The 18644-nt window shown below is 42.3% G+C and overlaps 1 protein-coding gene across 4 annotated transcripts in view; it reads right to left on the bottom strand.

Moving 5' to 3' along the window:
* Positions 1–9289: 9289 nt before the first annotated feature.
* Tango2 (transport and golgi organization 2) overlaps positions 9290–18644 on the bottom strand; it is an 83313-nt gene continuing 73958 nt past the window's right edge. For 3 of the 4 annotated variants that reach the window (XM_068353547.1, XM_068353548.1, XM_068353549.1), the window contains exons 4-5: positions 10161–10261; positions 9290–9486 (exon numbers count right to left, since the gene is read on the bottom strand). In XM_068353547.1, the coding sequence (XP_068209648.1) occupies positions 9410–9486; positions 10161–10261 (178 nt within the window). In that variant the 3' untranslated portion in view covers positions 9290–9409. Of the gene's footprint in view, positions 10262–18644 lie in introns of all 4 variants that reach the window. The other variant, XM_068353550.1, reaches the window with a different exon arrangement.

The raw sequence follows: 18644 nt of genomic DNA, 5'->3' as shown, positions 1-18644 counted from the left end.
CCTTGAAATTTCAAGTGACGTGCCTTTCTGATTGCATTCTTTTGAAGCAGATCGTCTGCGTACAATGCTAACTCTTTTGTTGGGTGTTGGTAAAAACTGGTTGGTGGAGGGGGCCCTTCTATCTAACTCCACCCCAGACCTTTGGAAATTATACTGAGTGCCCAACTGCTGAAAGTCCAGTTCTTCCGGAAGATGTAGAGTCTTCCCCCTACCTGTAGTGTTTCAATAATTCGTGGAGGGTTTACCTTCTCGTCCTCCGCAGAGACCTCGGCCTCGGGGGGCGATCCTTCCACCACCTCTGTTACGAAAGGTACCTCTCGCGCCAGAGCTTCTGGTACGCTGGTACCCTTGAGAGGCACCCCGAGTCTCAAAGGTGGGGTTGAAGACTGGGGAAGCATAGGTAGCGGGGGCTATCTGAGCTTGAGGGACCAACACGTACTGTTGTTGGGGATGGCCCTTTGAAGTGGAAGGGAAGTTTCCTTGAGCTAGTAGGACCGTTTGAACCATCTGCTGGGGCTGCCGGTTTTGATAAGAGGGGAATGGCTTTAGTCTCTTCCTGCCGCAAGATCGGGGAGCGGCAGGTTCGAACTTACGTTTAGGGACTAGACCCCATCAAACCTTAAGACTCTGATTAACCCTAGCCGCTTCACTGAGGACGCTATTCACCAGATCTTCGGCAAATAGGTCCGTACCCCAAACTGGGGCCTTAATGCGCTTGTTAGGCTCATGCCTGATGGTGGCTTCAGCTAAGACGTGCTTGCGGCAGCGGCGCCTAGCTGTCAGGAAGTCGTAAGCATCCGACAACAAGGTGTGGAGCAACGACTTTGTTAAAACTTTGAAGAGGGGTTCCTCTTCATACAGGAAGGAGGTCAATTCCGCCATAGTTGCCGAGTTAATAGAGCGACTCAGGCGCATACGAGCCTCATACTCGAGGCGAATCAGGGACTCCGGGAGCTTTGGGATTCTCTCACTAAATTGAGTGGAGGCACAATCAGGGCTCAGTTTACCCACAGTAAATGTCGCCGGGGCATTAGACCAGCACTCATGGTCCCCCGGGAAAACAAGGGAAGTCAAGTCTGTCTCCCGCAACTGCGGTAATGGCTTGTCTTCGTTTACGGCCTGCTGGGCAAGGTCCATAATCTTAGTGACACATGGCGTAGGGGTGCGCTCGTCTGCCACAAACATGGTATAAGAGCTCTTAAAGGGAGTGAGCATCGTGTTGACACACTCCAGCTCATTTAGGGTTCGAACCCAAGTGAATTGGGCCTGCTCTATAGGGTAAATCACTGTCTCCCTAGGAACTTTGTCTAGGCGGACCAGAGCCTCCTCAGTGAGCCGAGCGAAACCAGGGAAAGGAAACTGCAGACCCGGCGGGTAGAACTCAAAGTCTTCCACCGGCCGGGTGCCAAAACCCTCGATGGTCAACATCCCATCCTTAAAGGGAGCATGAATGGCCAACTTCCACGGATTGTTTTTGACAAATTCCGGGAGTTTCGAGGCATCCGGGATAGCGTACTGCTGTTGCTGGGGCAGACCGGAGCGCACGAGACCCTCGACCAGAGACACTTGATTTTGTACCTTCGAGACGAGGGTGTTAACCAAGGAACCAAGGCGTTCCAAGGTGTTGGAAAAGGCCGAAACGTCGAAGGAAGGCGCCGGGACGCTTACTGCCGGCTGCGTAGGTTGCGAGCCGGGTGTCACTCTCAACTCCGGGGCGGGAGGAGCATGTGTGACTGGGTCCGCAGGGACCCTAGAAGACGAAACTCGCGAGGACGAAGTCCTAGGGGTTTTGGGCGATTTCGTCGGATTGGAAGACCTGCGGGTCTTAGATAGGGATTTGCGTGAAGGTTTAACCTTGGGCAACACAGAAGGGTTGCCGACAACAGTGCGGTGTCGTCCTGAGAACCCCGGAAAGGAAGAAGTGGAAGATGTAGAGAAAGTCGGGCTAAGGACAGGAATCTTAGACCGAGACACACTTGCCTCACTTACTGTCCTACCTGGGTCTGGCTCATCCAAGGCCATGGGCTCGATGTCCAGATTCATAGCTGCGACGTCACTGGTAATAGAACCTCCCGGAACACCGGGGTCCTCGGAGAGAAGTTGTTCGGGAATCCCGGCGATGATAGGGTCCGCCACCTCCTTAGGAACCGCCGCTGAATGTTTAGCGTTGGTATAAAGGAGGGTGCACATCTCCTCGGAGAGAACGTAGGGGTGCCGGGCCATGACATTGCGGGCGAACCCGCCGACCCAGACCTTAAGAGTCGCCAAGGCTGAAGACTTGGAAGACTGTGAACTCTGAAAGAGAAGGTACCGTTACTAATGAAGGGGAGGTAGAGAACACCGAGAAGGTGAATATACCGAACGCATGCGTCGTCGGAGCCTCCTATGACTAATTTCAAATTAGAATGTAACAGGATAGCAGGTAAATCCCGAAATTAAACCTAAGTTTAAACTATAACGTATAATAACGGTAGGAACACTTACTGAGTCCCAAGTGAGTATGGAGACAAGGTCGTAGCAGACCACACAGTTGTCGGGGTGCCAAACAGTTAAATCACCGACATGGACCGCACAGTGGGAGTGTGATCTGCACACACATCATGGCCGCATGCTTGTTGCAGAATGGCAGCACAGGCTGTCATCATACAGCGAACAACCTGTAATATAAAGGATACATAAGTATCACAGATAATTCAGTATCCTACGGGGATCCCGGGTGTGCCGGAACTAAAATAAACGATAAGTAACGTTAGCATTAGGATACTATATGAGGTCCTCCCGGTAGGGCCGGGAGAAACAGCATAAAATTAAATTAACTTAAATTAAATAAAATTAACAGTATAAGTTAACGATTAACGTTAAAAATAATAAGGGAATTCCGTGTATGGTGAGATCATTCTGGGTAAAAGGAAAGGGAGATATCATCCCTTAGGCATCAGAGTGTGAACACGTAGAAATATAAGGTTAACATAACATGCTTCCGTTGGCTCCGGAGAGACAACTGAGGAAGGGAGACGGGCACCTTGACCTACCGGGGTAGGGGGGGAGGACTCCCTACTAATCGCAGGAACCTTAAGTCTAATAAACACTTGATAAAACCATGTAATATCCCGCATGGGGGATGAACGGAGAGCTCACAACCAAAGGAACAACCAAAACCCCCGATCTCCTGATGGCCAATCGAAGAGGGCGGGGAATCCGGCTGTGGCGGAAGGAAGTGAGCAACTCGAAAGGGTAACGGCTGTTCTCGGCTCTGGTAAGGCAAGGAGTCAGGCGGTATCCCGGGGAGGGATGGGGGGGGGGGGGGGGGTTGGTCGGGCGTAAGGACGAGAGGACTCGGCCGAGAACCCGAACAGCTGACTCCAGGCCTCGAAGAGACGGCAGGTATCCCCAGGGGGGATGAGGTGTATGCGGTGGCATACTCAGGATCAGGTAGTGGGAGGAGCCCCAGAGGGGAAGAGGAGTATGGGGAGGCATACTCGAGATCAGGTAGTGGGAGGAGCCAAAGAGCCGCAGGTGGATACGAGGCGATCGCGAGAGGCCGAGCGAGGACAGGAGTACCAACCTGTCCGACCAGGATCGCGAGATACTAACATAATGAATGATCACAACATGGAATAAAATAACTAGGTTAAGGCATGCAAGATAATCTGATAAAATAAAGATGAGAGAGAGGGACGCAAGAAAAGGCAGGGAAAAACAAAATAAACGCAAGGGCGAGCCCGCCAGCACGGGAAGGACCAGGGCTGGACAGGGGGGCCAACATAACACCAATCGGATACTAACCGGACGGTAAACTAAAATGCGTTAAACACTGCCGATCGAGAGTCCCCCTCGAGGTAACATGACTAAACTCTTAAAATAACAGCGATTCCATAGAATTGCGAGAAGAGTAAACTACAGTGAACCCTCGTTTATCGCGGTAGATAGGTTCCAGACCCGGCCGCGATAGGTGAAAATCCGCGAAGTAGTGACACCATATTTACCTATTTATTTAACATGTATATTCAGACTTTTAAAACCTTCCCTTGTACGTAGTACTGTTAACAAACTACCCTTTAATGTACAGAACACTTAATGCATGTACTACAGTACCCTAAACTAAAACAGGCACAAATATTAAAGAAGATTTTATATCATGCGTTTCCTAAACACGCCAAAAAGCACGATAAAAAATGGCAACCAATGTTTTGTTTACGTTTCTCTGATCATAATGAAGAAACAAACGCATTTACTGTACACATCTGTGTATAGGTTAGTTTTTGCATCGATTATATTGATTATTCAGTACAGTATGTTGATTTTCTTATTACCAATGTTTTACTTAATTTTTCTTAGGACTTCCAAATGAAATGTTTTTCTTTATGCCGCCTGAAACGACGGCGTCATAAAGTACGCTCAGTAAACAACCACGCTCAGAACAAAGAAGGCATTTAACGCGCATGATGAAAGTGATAAATAATGATATTTACAGTAAAAGCTTTTAGAAAATATGTTATTACAAATATTATTTACCGTATCTATATAAAATCATACAGTACATACTGTACGTAGCAAAGCAGGAAAACAATTTACGAGAGAGAGAGAGAGAGAGAGAGAGAGAGAGAGAGAGAGAGAGAGAGAGAGAGAGAGAGAGAGAGAGAGAGAGAGAGAGAGAGAGAGAGAGAGAGAGATTGTTTTACGTACGTAAATGTAAATTTTAAACAAAAAAAAATATGATAGGTTACAACATGTATACTCTTCAGACTTTTAAAACCTTCCCTTTAACTTAATGCATACAGTACTAAACTAAAACAGGCACAAATATTAAAATGTTAGAATATTAAAGTAAAAAATAAAGATTGTTACTGTACTCACCACGAAAGAAGTTCAAGAAAAACTTGAATGATGATGGCGATGAATTTGCTGCACAGTAGAAATGATGATGATGAAGCTGATGATGTCTTCTACTGTGCAGCCAATGATAGTATTTTACGTCTCTTCAGACGGAGGTGTCTTTTCCTGGGACACCTCTTCAACTTCTTCCTGGGAAACTTCTTCAATTTCTTCCGAAGGCGTACTAGCAGGAGGAACTGGCTCTTTTTTGCGAGGCTGGAAGAACATTGTGATCGGAAGTTGCTGCCGCTGCTTCTTTTTTCGCTCTAAGAGCAACCTGTAGGGAGTCATGATGTCATCGACCTTGTTGGAGAATTGCATAGACTGAACCATATCCTCGTCCCACTCTTGCAACATTTCTTTCAACTCCTTCGCATGGTTGCAGGCCTTGGCAAGCCGTTCTAATGTTAAGCCCGTTTCTTTGACATTTTCTTGGGTCTCTTCCTGCGTTTCACTCTCTTCTTCACTTGCCGATTTCGTCAGGTCTTCTAGGTCTGCGTCAGTTAGCGGCTGGGAATGGCAGTCCAACAACTCGTCGACGTCTTCAGTCGTCATGTCGCCAAACCCGTCACCTCCAATTATGGCAGCCAACTGCACAGATTTGCGTATTGCAGAGTGTTGGATTTCAGACGGAGTAAATCCCTCATCGTCGTAAACAATCTGGGGCCACAACTTCTTCCAGCTCGCATTCACGGTTGCAGGTTTCATCTCTTGCAGTGCCTTCTGAATATTCTTCAGGCACGTGGCTATGGTGTACTGCCGCCAGTACGCCTTCAAGTTAAAATCTTCATCCTCATCATCTTGGGCAGCATCCACACACGCAACGAGGTCCGCCAAGGTATTCTTCGTGTAGAGGGCCTTGAATGCCCTGATAACCCCCTGGTCCATCGGTTGAATTAATGACGTGGTGTTGGGTGGCAGGAACTCAACCTGAATGCCCTCATGCGACAGATCAGTTGCGTGTCCACCAGCGTTATCCATAAGGAGAAGGATCTTGAATGGCAAGCCCTTCTCTACGAGATATTTGCTGACTTGCGGGATGAAACACTGGTGGAACCAGTTGGAGGTCAGCATCTTCGTAATCCATGCTTTTGGATTATGCATCCAGTACACGGGAAGGAGATTCTTGTTTTCATTTTTCAAAGCGCGAGGATTTTTCGACTTATAAATAAGCCCCGGCTTTAGCAAAAATCCAGCAGCATTGCCACACATCACGAGGGTAACGCGATCCTTGAATGCTTTAAAGCCAGAGGCTTTGGCTTCTTCTTTGAACAGGAAAGTTCGCGACGGCATTCTCTTCCAAATCAAGCCGGTCTCATCCATATTAAAGACTTGTATCCACCTTCGGCGATAATATTCTTGAACGTCTGGTTCACGTAAGTTTCAGCAGCGGCAGTGTCAGCGGAAGCAGCCTTGCCATGCAGGGAAACTCTTTTCAGGGCGAAGCGTTTCTGAAACTTCGCGAACCATCCTTTGCTGGTGGAAAAACGTTGTTTCTGACGCTGGGAATCAGTGGATGTCCCTGGTTGAGGTTCATCTACATCATCTTCTTCTTCAGCATGGTCGCCATCGTCGTCTTGAGGTTCCTTTGCCGCAAAATTCTCATACAAGCTCAAAGCCTTTGTTCGGATGGTGTTCGTATCCAAGGCTATGTTCTTCTTCCGGCAGTCGGCAATCCACACAGCTAAAGCACCTTCCATGCGTACGATCGTTTTATTACGCGTGGTAACGACTCGCTTCGCTGATCTGCTAAAGGTGATTGCAGCCGTCTTTCTAATGTTCGCCTCGTCCTTCTTGATATAGCGAACGGTGGATTCATTGATTCCAAAATGGCGGGCTGCGGACGCAAAACTTCTACCGTCTTTTAACATATCGAGAAGCGTCACCTTCTCAGCAATCGTCTCATCCTTCGGTGGCGTTTAGGCTCACTACCAGCCTTAGTAGAAGCAGAACGCTTGGGAGGCATTGTACAGTAGGGTTTAACAGAAAGTTCAACAAAAAGTTCAACTTAAAACAGTCACGCACAGCACAGATTAAAGTTCACAAACTTAACAACGTCTACACAGCGATACGGCAGGAGAGAAAGTGGCCGCGAAAACCTAGATGCTGGAAGTTGGAGATGCGGGCAAAACACCAATCACAGGCTAGATAACAAAACTTGAGTTCTGATTCGTCATCTATCAGCGCTTGAACCAATCACAACCCGTCTTATATGCTACGTAGGTTACCAATTCAAAGTACAAGATACCCTGCGTATACTGTACAGTAATAATAATAATAATAATAATAAATAATGATACTGTAATAATAATAATAATTATAATAATAATAATAATAACAATAATAATTTTAATAACAACAACAACAATAATAATAATAATAACAATAATAATAATACAGCTTTACGTACGCTATTTTACGCTTTTGTTGTAGGATGTGTGTGTTTCTCTCTCTCTCTCGTACGCTTATTCGAAATGTGATTTTTGCAACAAAGAATATTATTGGATGCAATACTACGTACGTATACATACAAAAGATTCATGGAAAAGAAGCATATCCATTACATTTGTAGTACAGTAGTAGCCATCAGCAGCCTTACACCATTCTAATATGGTATGACTGCATCTGATTTGCGTTTCATGTTCGATTTAATTTTATTTCGTACTGTATACAGTACTGAATTATCGTATGATCACATTCTCTTTTCGTGTTTTATTTCTTTCTGTGCTTAATTATATGTCATATGTAATGCAATGAACAATCAATAAGAGCAGATATTACTAATTACAGCATTAATGGAATTACAGGTAACGAAATATCGTATTTGGGGTCTTCAGATATCGCGGTATTTTCGAGATTTCCGGAAAATCCGCGATATGTATATATATATGGGTTATGAAAAAAAATCCGCGAAGTGGTGAATCCGTGATGGTCGAACCGCGAAGTAGCGAGGGTTCACTATCTTAAAATACCAGCATAAGGCATCTTCACGGTACTAACCGAGAAGGGCGCCGCCATAACCTAACAAGGCATGGGATAACCATGGCGATAACAATAACAGTAAAAATAACCGCTCAAGCATCGGTAATAGCGCAAAGGTTCAAAACGAATAACAATTAGTATGGGAGACCAAATGTAAATCGTTAAGAACGAGCTAGGAGTTAGCAAGAACTAAATGGCCACCGCGTCGCGGGGCCGCCAACAATAGCGAAACAAATAAACATGAATAACACTAAAGGTAAGGCTAATGCTACCTCCGAAAGCTCAGAAAACATAAGTCTGGTAATTAATTTTGATGAGGAAGCTTGAGAGTCCGACATCATGAACAGAAAGGGCGCTAAAATCCGAAAAGCACAAGCGAAAAAATCACAGCAACAAAGCGAGAGTGATGCTAAATGAGGAGTGACGTCATTGGCGTGGGTAGGCTTGTTGGTAGCGACGGTCAGTAGTGGACTTGGGACGGGGATATTTGTCGAGGAGATATCTAATTGGTACGAGACCTCTGCTTGTGATTTTCACGCCCTTGTTATAATATACCGACACCTTTCAGGTGAGCGAGCTGGGTTCATACCTGGCATTCCTATGCAATTTTTTCTCTGGTATTATTTAGCAGTTATATACCTTAGAAATGATGCTAAAGGAGCATTTCACTGGGCGGCACAGGTCGTAGCCCAGAAAAGAAAAAAATCAAATTAATTTTAAGCTATAGTAAAGTTAAGTACTAATATTTCCTGCCATTTGTTAATGTGTTTCTTAAAATCAAGTGTTAATGTTTTCTGTCATTTATTAATCTGTTTTGTAAAGTTAAGTGCGTACGTTTTCTGCCACTTGTTAACGTTTTCCGCGTTTGTCATCCTCCTCTACCGCCCCGCTACTTCGCTCTTGGACATCACCTCACTCCAAAGGTAAGGTTCCACATTTTTGTTACTGTATTTTTACTATTTGTTCTAATTATACATTTCTTTTACAGATAACCAATGGTCAAGTTATTATTGAATGATCCAAATAATTCTAGTCATACACTGAGTACTGTATAGTGGAGTGTATCCTTTTTATAATAATTCAATGTGGTGTTTTTGTAGGGTCTGGAACGTATTAGGCTATTTACATGTAAAATGAGACTCACAAGACGAAAAAATCACGTTACGAAATCCACTACAGAAGCAATTAATTTCGTGTTGTGAGACATTACTGTATACTGTAGTTGTTGTAAAGTAAAACATTGAACTCTTATAGAAGTAGTACTTAACCTTCACAAGGAAACACCTTAATCAATCCTGTCAGTTTTCAACATTTTCAACTCCTATAATAATGAATTAATTTTTGATGAAATATAATAGAAAAGGATAAATTAGAGTACAAAAGACCAAACCCCTCAAACTCACCCCTATGAGAGTTAATGAATAGAACTCAATGGTCTTCTTGCTTTATTTATTGACAATATAGATAACAGTAACAGTATTGGTTTGGTTAGATTGCTACCACGACTTAATCTACACAAAATCACTACTTCAACCACCTTCTGGTAAGTGAATTATGAACAATAAGCACAGAAAGTTGCAAGAGGCTGCTCAAGTTCAATGGATGTGATCAAGCAAAGGATCTGAAAACCTAGGGCAGGGTTAGAGGTTACCAGTTTTCTGTTATTTCTAGAATCTTTATGACATGAGTTAAGTATCAGAATTTTGCTGATGGTTTGATTAAAAAGAATACAGTACTTTTCAGTTCCAAGGTGAGGCCAAAATCTGGCAGGTAAATAGTAAAGACTATTGGCCACTGTGAATTTCAAGAATTAAGATGATTTCACCTGATATAAAAAGGGATACAGACTGGGAGGAATGGAGGTAATAGATATTAATTAGGCACAGGCAGTTTGTCCCTGAAGGTCTGGGTGCATGTTAAGAGCAATCCATAACAAGAAATAAAACTTGAAAAGTTTAAGAATTCCCTCAAAAAGCCCTCATGTTATGGCACATCAGTCTAATGTATAGATTTTGTTACAGGAGGTAATGCAGTTTCTAGATACCAACCTTCATCAAATTGTTTTTCATTGTAAAGTCATTAAACTAACGATGCTTTATAGGTGTGTAATTTTGAAGTTCATTGTTGACTAGATTTTAATATAACTACTGTACAACAGCAATGTAAGCAACACGCTGTTTCCCTTGATTTTAATCAAATTTTCTTGTTTATAAAAAAATAAAGATCCCTAAAATAACTGTAAATAACATAATAACAGAAAATGGACTAGGAATCATTTCCCTTTCTTTTAAAGCTGTACTCACTGATTTGCCACTCAGTATTCTCTGTGTCGACTGGTTCCTTCATTGTCCTCTCCTTGTAGAAAATTCTGTCTTTATGGTCCACAAGTATAACTGTGGTAGTTCTGTGGAAAGATAATATCTATCTTGGCTACTAAAATATTAAAATAGAAAGAAGTGCATAAGCAATATTTATATAAAAAAAAACACACAGGGAAAATGAAAATATACAGTGAATATGACTAGTTTTGTCTTACTTCATTGAAGAAATAAGACAAGACTAGTCAGGATTCATTCTATATTTTCATTTTCTCTATGGTGTTTTTGCATCTGAGCATCATGTTTCCTTGTGAGTTTTACATCCACATATATAAATTATTCACAGCATGCCTAGAAGATTTTTAAAATTTAGATTGGGCAAATGTTGCCATTTAGCATTAATGGGATAAAACAACTTAATATTTGCAGATGACATAGTTCTGTTTAGAAAATCATTAGAGGAATTGCAAGAGATGATAGAAGATTTGAATAGAAAACGTAGAAATGTAGAACTGTACATTAATATGAGTAAAACTAAGACAATGTTCAATGAAAATGCAGACAACAAATAAAAGTTATGGACGAACTTCTAGAGATTGTTAATGAATATACATACTTAGGACAGACAGTGTTTTCCCAAGGTCATGGGACCGAAATTAGAAGAAGTATAAGCATGGGATAGAAAGCTTATGGTAACCAAAATGAGATTATGAAAAGTAAAATGGCACTTTCTCAAAAAAAGGAAGTATTTATTCAGATGATCCTACCAGTTTTAACTTATGGATTAGAAACTTAGAGCCTTACTAATCCCATAGGACATAAGTTAGTTCCTACTCAAAGAGCCATGGAAAGAATAATTATGGGAATAATACTAAGAAAGCAAAAGAGCAACATAGATACAAAAGCAAACTAATGTAGAGGATATTCTAACGTGTAAGAAAAAGATATGGAAATGGCAGGACATATGAGAGTGACAGATAATATATAGACATTAGGAATAACAGAATGGGTCCCTAGAGATTGCATAAGAAGCAGGGAAAGGAAGAAAAGACGATGGATTGACGAGCTGGCATAGAAAGACCATAAACAGATGCATATGGAAGGAAATGTTTGAGTCCTTTGTCCTGCAGTGGACTAGCAATGGCTGATGATGCTAATCATATAACGGATTTTTAGCAAAGCGAAAAATCTATTTTTGGGTGAGATAGCCATGTCGTCCTGATGGAAGGTTCCTTTAGGTAGCTTTCAAAGGGATATTTGCTACAGTGATACTCCCAGAGAATTAACCATAGGTCTCCAGAATTCTAACTCCTGGCACAAGTATCCTTAATATATCTTTAAGGATATCACATAATATCAGGGGACGTATTTTTTGATACGGCACATAGTAATCTTCACCCCAAATAGATTTAACTCTTTGAGGGGGAAGAGTGGTGAACAAAAGGGGAGCCGTTATCAAGGTATCCAGTGGATCCCCTCCCTGTACTGCTACGGCCCATCATTCCTTGTTGCCTTTAAGCAAGAATAGACGCAGATAGAATAGTTTCGGGTGTGGTCATTTTAAGAAAGAAGGGTGGGTCCATCAGGACGATATGGCTATCTAACCCAAAAATAGATTTTTCGTTTTGCTCAAAATCCGTTTTTTGGGCTCGGCCATGTCGTCCTAATGGAAGCTTACCAGAGAATTAACTTGAAAGTACTATATCTGTGGGTTTGTATAAGTGCCTTTACTTTGAATGAGTTCCTTATATGGTCTCCTAGACCTTTATATATGACATTACCGTTGTCTGTCATATCCACTAAGCTTAGAACTAGCTTAGGGCTTCCTGCCCCTGCAGGGAATGTGTCGACTTTGACTATAAGGATTCAAAGTTTTTATCTCCATAGAGACGGACGGTAATTCTTTGAGATTATCCTTCTCATACCTTGGAAATCTGTACTCTGATTTCAAGTTGGGCCCTACTAGGGTCTAATTAAAACTCTAGTATGCTTTATTCATCTGTAACTGAGATAGCAGCAATAAGACGCAAATACGTTTAGTATTTTAAATTGCAACTAGATTATCAAATGTAGTTACAATCAGGTATGAATCTGATCCGGCATTGAAAACACATCAGGGTCCATATTTTCTCATGTCGAAAAAATATGTAATTTCATCGAAATGATGCCACGCACCCGATGCACTGGAAAGTCCCAAAGTAGTTCACTGTTCATCGCAGCGCTAGACGACGGGTTTTATAACACTACCCGCCGCCACCACAACATGTTTTATTTCATGTACTTGCTTCGTATAGTGTCTGTAAAAGATCTGGTTGATCTCCACCCAGTGTATGAGAAGAGTATCAAAGCCCCTGTGTTGGAAGAAACTCTGTGAAGAAGTAATTTTCTTTGGATCGTGACCTGCTGGTGAGCTGTCAGGATCCGCTCTGCGAATAAGTAGATGAGCATTGCTCTCAGTTATCTTAGGGATAGATTTTGATCCTGAGGTTTCACCTCAGAAGAGCTGTCCTCCCTTGAAGTCTGAAGTTCTACGAAGACAGACCTTAAGACACTCTACTGGGCATAGAGAGACATCTTCATTCAGTGGGCAGATTCTCCAAGGACCCCACCTCTTGGTGGGTAGCTCGTTCTTGGCCAGAAAGGCAGGATAAGGAAAAGGGTTCAGTTCTCTGGTGTCTAGGAGCTGAATATGGTCTACATCCCTGATAGGGCCAATATTTCACTACCCTAGCCCCTGAGGCTATTGCGAACAGAAAATAGACTTTCTGTGTTAGTTCCTTTAGAGTACAATCCTCATTGTTTAGGTTCAAAGCATAGTGCAAGACTTTGACCAATGACCATGCAATAGACTTTGGAGAGGTTGCCGGCTTGGGTCTAGTGCATGCTTTGGCACATTATAGAAGGTTTCGCTTGTGAGGTCCACTTCAAAGGCGTATAGAAGAGGTCTAGTCAGGGCCGACTTACACGCGCTTATCGTAGTGGAAGTCAGGCCTTGTTCAAGTAGGTAAATGAAGAAAGAGAGACAGAAATCTGTTGAAATTTCTGTTGGTCCCCTTGTTTTCACAAAAGATACCCATTTCTTCCAAGACAATTCACATTGTCTCCTAGTTGAACTTGACTTTTACTCTACAATGAAGTCGACCTTGTTCTTAGAGATCCCAATCTTTTGTTCGCTGCTAGGGCGAAAAAATCATGAGATGCAGGTTGTTGGTTCTCAAGGATGAAATATAAACAGTCGACTTCTGCACCAGTTTGGATAAAACTGGGTTCGGCAGAGGAAACAGCTACAGTTTCAAATCTAGAACCAGAGAGAACTAATTGTTTTTGGGCCATTTGGGGGCCACTACAGCAGCTGTTCCTCTGAAGGATCTTAGCTTGTCGAGGACTTTTAGCAGGAGATTGGTTGGTGGAAACAGGTAAATCGGATTCCATCCGTTCCAGTCGAGAGACATGGCGTCTATCACTTCTGCTTAAGGTTCTCGTAAGGGGCTACATAACGAGGTAGTTTCTTGCTGTCGCTCATTGCGAAGAGGTCGATCTACAGCTCCGGGGCTTTTATCGAAAATAAAGGAGAATGAGTCTGCGTCTAGGGACCATTCTGTGTCTATCGGCTTTCGCCTGGATAGAGCATCCGCCGTCACATCACGGAACCCTTGAAGTTGAACTGCTGATAAATGCCATCTTCTCTTTCTTGCCAGGCGGAAAATGGCTAACATCACGTGATTGATGTGAGGTGAACTCGAGCCTTGTCAATTTAGACATATTAATATCACCTCGTTGTCGATGACCAGTCTGATGTGGACTGCTCTGCAAGGGGATAATCTCTTCAACGTCAGGAAGACTGCCATAGCCTCCAAGATGTTGTGAAAGTTTTGAACTGGAGTGATCAATTCCTTGCACTTTCATTTCAAGCGAATGGCCTCCCCATTCTTCCAGGGAGGCGTCCATGTGTATCACCACTGATGTTTGTGGTAGCTGCAAGAGAATTGTCTGTGCTAGGCTCTTATTCGTTGACCACAGACTTAATAGCGTGCGCAATCGTGTCGGTGTCAACCTTGTTGATCTCTTCGAGCGTTTGATGCGTATCTTCTCCAGACTCCTGACGCATCCTTTAGCTGTGCTTCTAGCACCGGGTGTGTCACTACTACGAACTGGAGAGAGCCCAGTAATCTTTCCTGTTGGCGTCTTGAAATCCTCTTGCGTTGGATTAGTCTCTTGACAGATGCCGCTATTTCTCCCCTCTTCTTTAATAGAATGGAGAGGTGGTGTGACTGCAAGTCCCCATGGATTCCTAACCATTGAAATTTGTGAGCTGGAGAAAGGCGAGACTTCTAGCGACTGATCTTGAAGCCCAGGTGTTCCAAGAACTGGATCACCGTTCTGGCCGCTTGCAGACAAGTAAGTAGTCTTGGATGCTGCCCGCACCAGCCAATCGTCCAGATTATGCTACTACTTGTACTCCTTCGGAGCGTAGTTGCTGGACGACTGTCCGCTAGCTTCGTGAATACCTTTGGGGCTATGTTTAGTCCAAAGGGCATGGCTGTGAAGACATATTTTGACTTCTGTAGCCTGAATCCTAGGTAGGAGGAGAGGGGGCGACTGACTGGTAGGTGCCAGTAAGCATCTGCTCCTTCACACTTGCATGATACATTTGAAAAATGATCAGCCAGGGCATTGCTTACATCATTTGCTTCAGTCACATACTGATTGTCTCCCTTCATCACTGGTGGTGGATTTGGGGTAAATGGGCTGGCAATCTTTTTTATTTTCCTCCATACAGAAGATGGTGGAGTTCTACTGTTGAATGAGGAAACAAAAGATACCCAAGATTGGCACCTAGCTTCTTTCATGGCATGACGGAACTGTGCTCTACACATTTTGTATGTTATTAAATTTTCCTCAGTATGGCGTCTAAGCAATCTAGTCAGAGATTTTCTGGCGGCTCTGTGCTAGGCAGTTAATCTTGAAGATCACCACAGGGCTGGTCATTGTTTGAATAATCCTGTGATTTTGGGAATCGAATTGACTCCTGCTGTATGGAGAGTTCCATTCATTAGGTCTATGGCATCATCAATACTTTCAAACTGTTCTGCCCTCCCCTCAATTTCACTTAGCTCACGAAATTTAACCCAATGCGCCTTGTCAAGATTCCATCGTGGCGATCTTTGTAAGGGTGGACCATTGTTGGTGTTTATAACGATTGGTGCATGATCACTAGTACGCTAATCATCTAATGTCCTCCAATCAAAATCAAGAAGGCAGTTAGGATTTGCAATTGAAAGGTCAATGCATGACAAGGTACCTGTCTGAATATGGATTGATTGATTTGAAGTTTTCTGGCATCCTGACATCGAAGGTCATTGACGCCGATATCGTTTATAATAAATAAAGATTAAAAGAATATTCAATTAAAACCAGAGAAGTAAATATGTTATAAAAGTTAAATAGCATTAAGAAGACCTGCTTCTAATATCAATTTGAAAATGCCACTAGCACTGTACGACACGTCCAAGGATCTTGGCCAGGATGAACCTACCATCCTCACCTCAAGCCTCAAACAGATATCTATTTCTTAAGTTATTATAATTGGGGCATTAGATCAACAAATGCCTCACTGTTAAAGGTACCAAACAGTCGTTGCAATACGGTTGGTGTTGGCCCTTCAGAAGAAACTCGTGTGTCAACCGAGCGTGACCAATGCGGAGACGACAAAGAGACATCTCCCACTTTCAGGGCATCGTGTTATATCTCCAAGGAGATATGACATTTGTTACCTCTCTCGTCTTATTACCATCTAGATCATCCCAGTGCTGTTGCCAACTATTACAAAACAATTTCCTGATGTTAGGTAGGAAATCATTAAAGGGAATAGGATACCTTCTTGGTAGCAACTCGGATGCCGCATTCTTCGCCAGTAAATCTGCCTTCTCATTCCCAGAAACTCCTACATGGGCTGGAACCCAACAAAATTGAACCATTATACCTCTCCGACCAATTATAAAAAGCCATTCTAAAGTCTTTAAAACTAGAGGGTTATTATAATTAAAAACTTCTAAAGCTTGAAGGACACTCCTTGCATTACTGAAAATGGTAAAATTACCCTTCTTCTCCAACGGTATTTTCTCAATAGTGGTTAGTATGCCATAAATTTTGGCAGTAAATATCAAAGCTGTTAGAGGAAGTGCACCTCTACAATTAAAATCCTTACAATGTACTCCAAATCCAATGTCAGCATCAGATTTGGAGCCACCAGTGTATATAAAAGTCGATCCACTATGTTCTGCAACATGTTCCATAAAAAGAAACCTGGACTCAGTCACATTCTTCTTAACTCCAATAAAATATTTACAAAAAGATACCTTTGGTAATTTCCATGGTGGTGTTGATGATACCTTAAATGGAAGCACTTTACTTCTAATTATATTCAGCCTGTTTAATAATTGTTACACCCGAAAGCCATAAGGTTGAGGAGATTTAGGTTGCAACTCAAAGTATGAAGTGTGTCTTACAAGACTTGCAGTCTGAAAGGCTAAAGAGTTAGGGAGTCTTTGCAACCTAAACCAACACCGAACAATAGAACACTTTCGATAAAAGTCTAGAGGTAATTCTCCAGCATCAACAAGGAGACTTGTAATAGGCGAAGTTCTAAACGCTCCTGTGGACAATCTAATACCAGCATGATATATTGAATCTAACATCTTTAATCGGCTTGGGGTGGCTAAAGAGTATATTTCACATCCATAATTTTGGAAAAAATCAAGGCCTTGTATAATTTTAAAAAAGTATTGCAGTCTGGCCCCCATGATGTATGGGACAATACTTTTAAAAGATTCAGAGCCTCAAGACATTTAGCTTTTAACGCTTTCATGTGAGACACCCACGTGAGCCTACAATCAAATATCAAACCTAAAAATTTAGCTTCACTTAGACATGGGATACGTTGACCTTCAATGTATATATCCGGGTCTGGGAGTACTCCCCGGATACGCCAAAAATGGACAATAGTAGTTTTACTTGTCGAGAACTTAAATCCATTCGTATCGGCCCACTGGATAATTTTGTCAATTGAGAGTTGTAATTTTCTCTCAACCATTGCCATTCCAGCAAATGATATTGAGAGATCATCCACAAATAATGTTGAGAGAACATCCCGGGGAATGACTGAGGATAACCCATTAATTGCTAGTGCAAACAGGGTTACACTCAGCACACTACCCTGAGGAACTCCTTCTTCCTGACATTTACTCTCTGATAGAGTTTCCCCTACTCTCACTTGAAAAACTCTATGTGAAAGAAATGACTGAATAAATAGTGGTAGTTCTCCTTTTAATCCTAATTCATGAATTGTTTTAAGTATACCATATCTCCATGTGGTATCATATGCCTTTTCAAGGTCTAAAAATACTGTCAAATGGTGCTGTTTGGAAGTAAACGCTTCACAAATAGAGGGCTCAAGTCATAACAACACATCAGTCGTTGAGTGCATTTTTCAGAATCCACACTGAATCGGTGATAAAATACCCTTCTTTTCAAGGTACCAAATCAGTCTTACATTGACCATCTTCTCCATGATTTTACATAAACAAGATGTCAGTGCAATAGGTCAGTAGTTTTCTGCTAAAAACTTGTCCTTACTGGGTTCTAAAAAGGCTAAAATAATGGCTAGTTCTCAAACACTTGGATAACTATGATCATGCCATATACTATTAATAATGCTTAAAATAAATAACTTTGTATTAAAATGTACATGTTTAATTATTGCATATGGAATTCCATCGGGTCCAGGGGCTGTATTGTTACAATTTGTGAGAGCGGAATCAAATTCTCTTTCAGTAAAAGGAGAATTATATGACTCTTCCCTTCCTTTTACAAATTTTAAAATTTTCTTTTCCTCGTTGCTTCTATAATGGTGACCAGGAGCTCCTTCACACTTGCTGGATACATTTGAAAAATGTTCAGCCAGGGTATTGCTGACATCATTTGCTTCAGTCATATACTGACCTTTCACCTTCAACACTGGTGGTGGGTTGGGGGTAAATTTGCCGGTAATCTATTTTATTTTCCTCCAAACAGCAGTTGGTGGTGTTCTATTGTTAATGGAAGAAACTAAAGACACCCATGACTGGCACCTAGCTTCCTTCATGGCACGACGGAACTGTGCTCTACATTTCTTGTATATAATCAAATTGCCCTCAGTGCGGTGTCTGCGCAGTCGAGTTAAGGACCTTCTTATAGCTCTGTGCAGGGCAGTTAATTCTGAAGACCACCAGGGGACTGGTTGTTGTTTGAACAACCCTGTTGTCTTGGGAATTGAATTAATTCCTGCTGTATGAAGGGTTCCATTCAGTAAGTCTATGGCATCATCAATATTTTCAAACTATTCTGCATTTCCTTCAATTTCACTTAGCTCACAAAATCTATCCCAGTCCGCCTTATCAAGATTCCATCGTGGAGATCTTTGTAAAGGTG

The sequence above is a fragment of the Palaemon carinicauda genome, chromosome 30 (assembly GCF_036898095.1).
Source record: "Palaemon carinicauda isolate YSFRI2023 chromosome 30, ASM3689809v2, whole genome shotgun sequence".
Lineage (NCBI taxonomy): Eukaryota > Metazoa > Arthropoda > Malacostraca > Decapoda > Palaemonidae > Palaemon > Palaemon carinicauda.
Note: the sequence above shows the minus strand (reverse complement) of the source record. Positions and strands in the feature narration are given on the sequence as shown.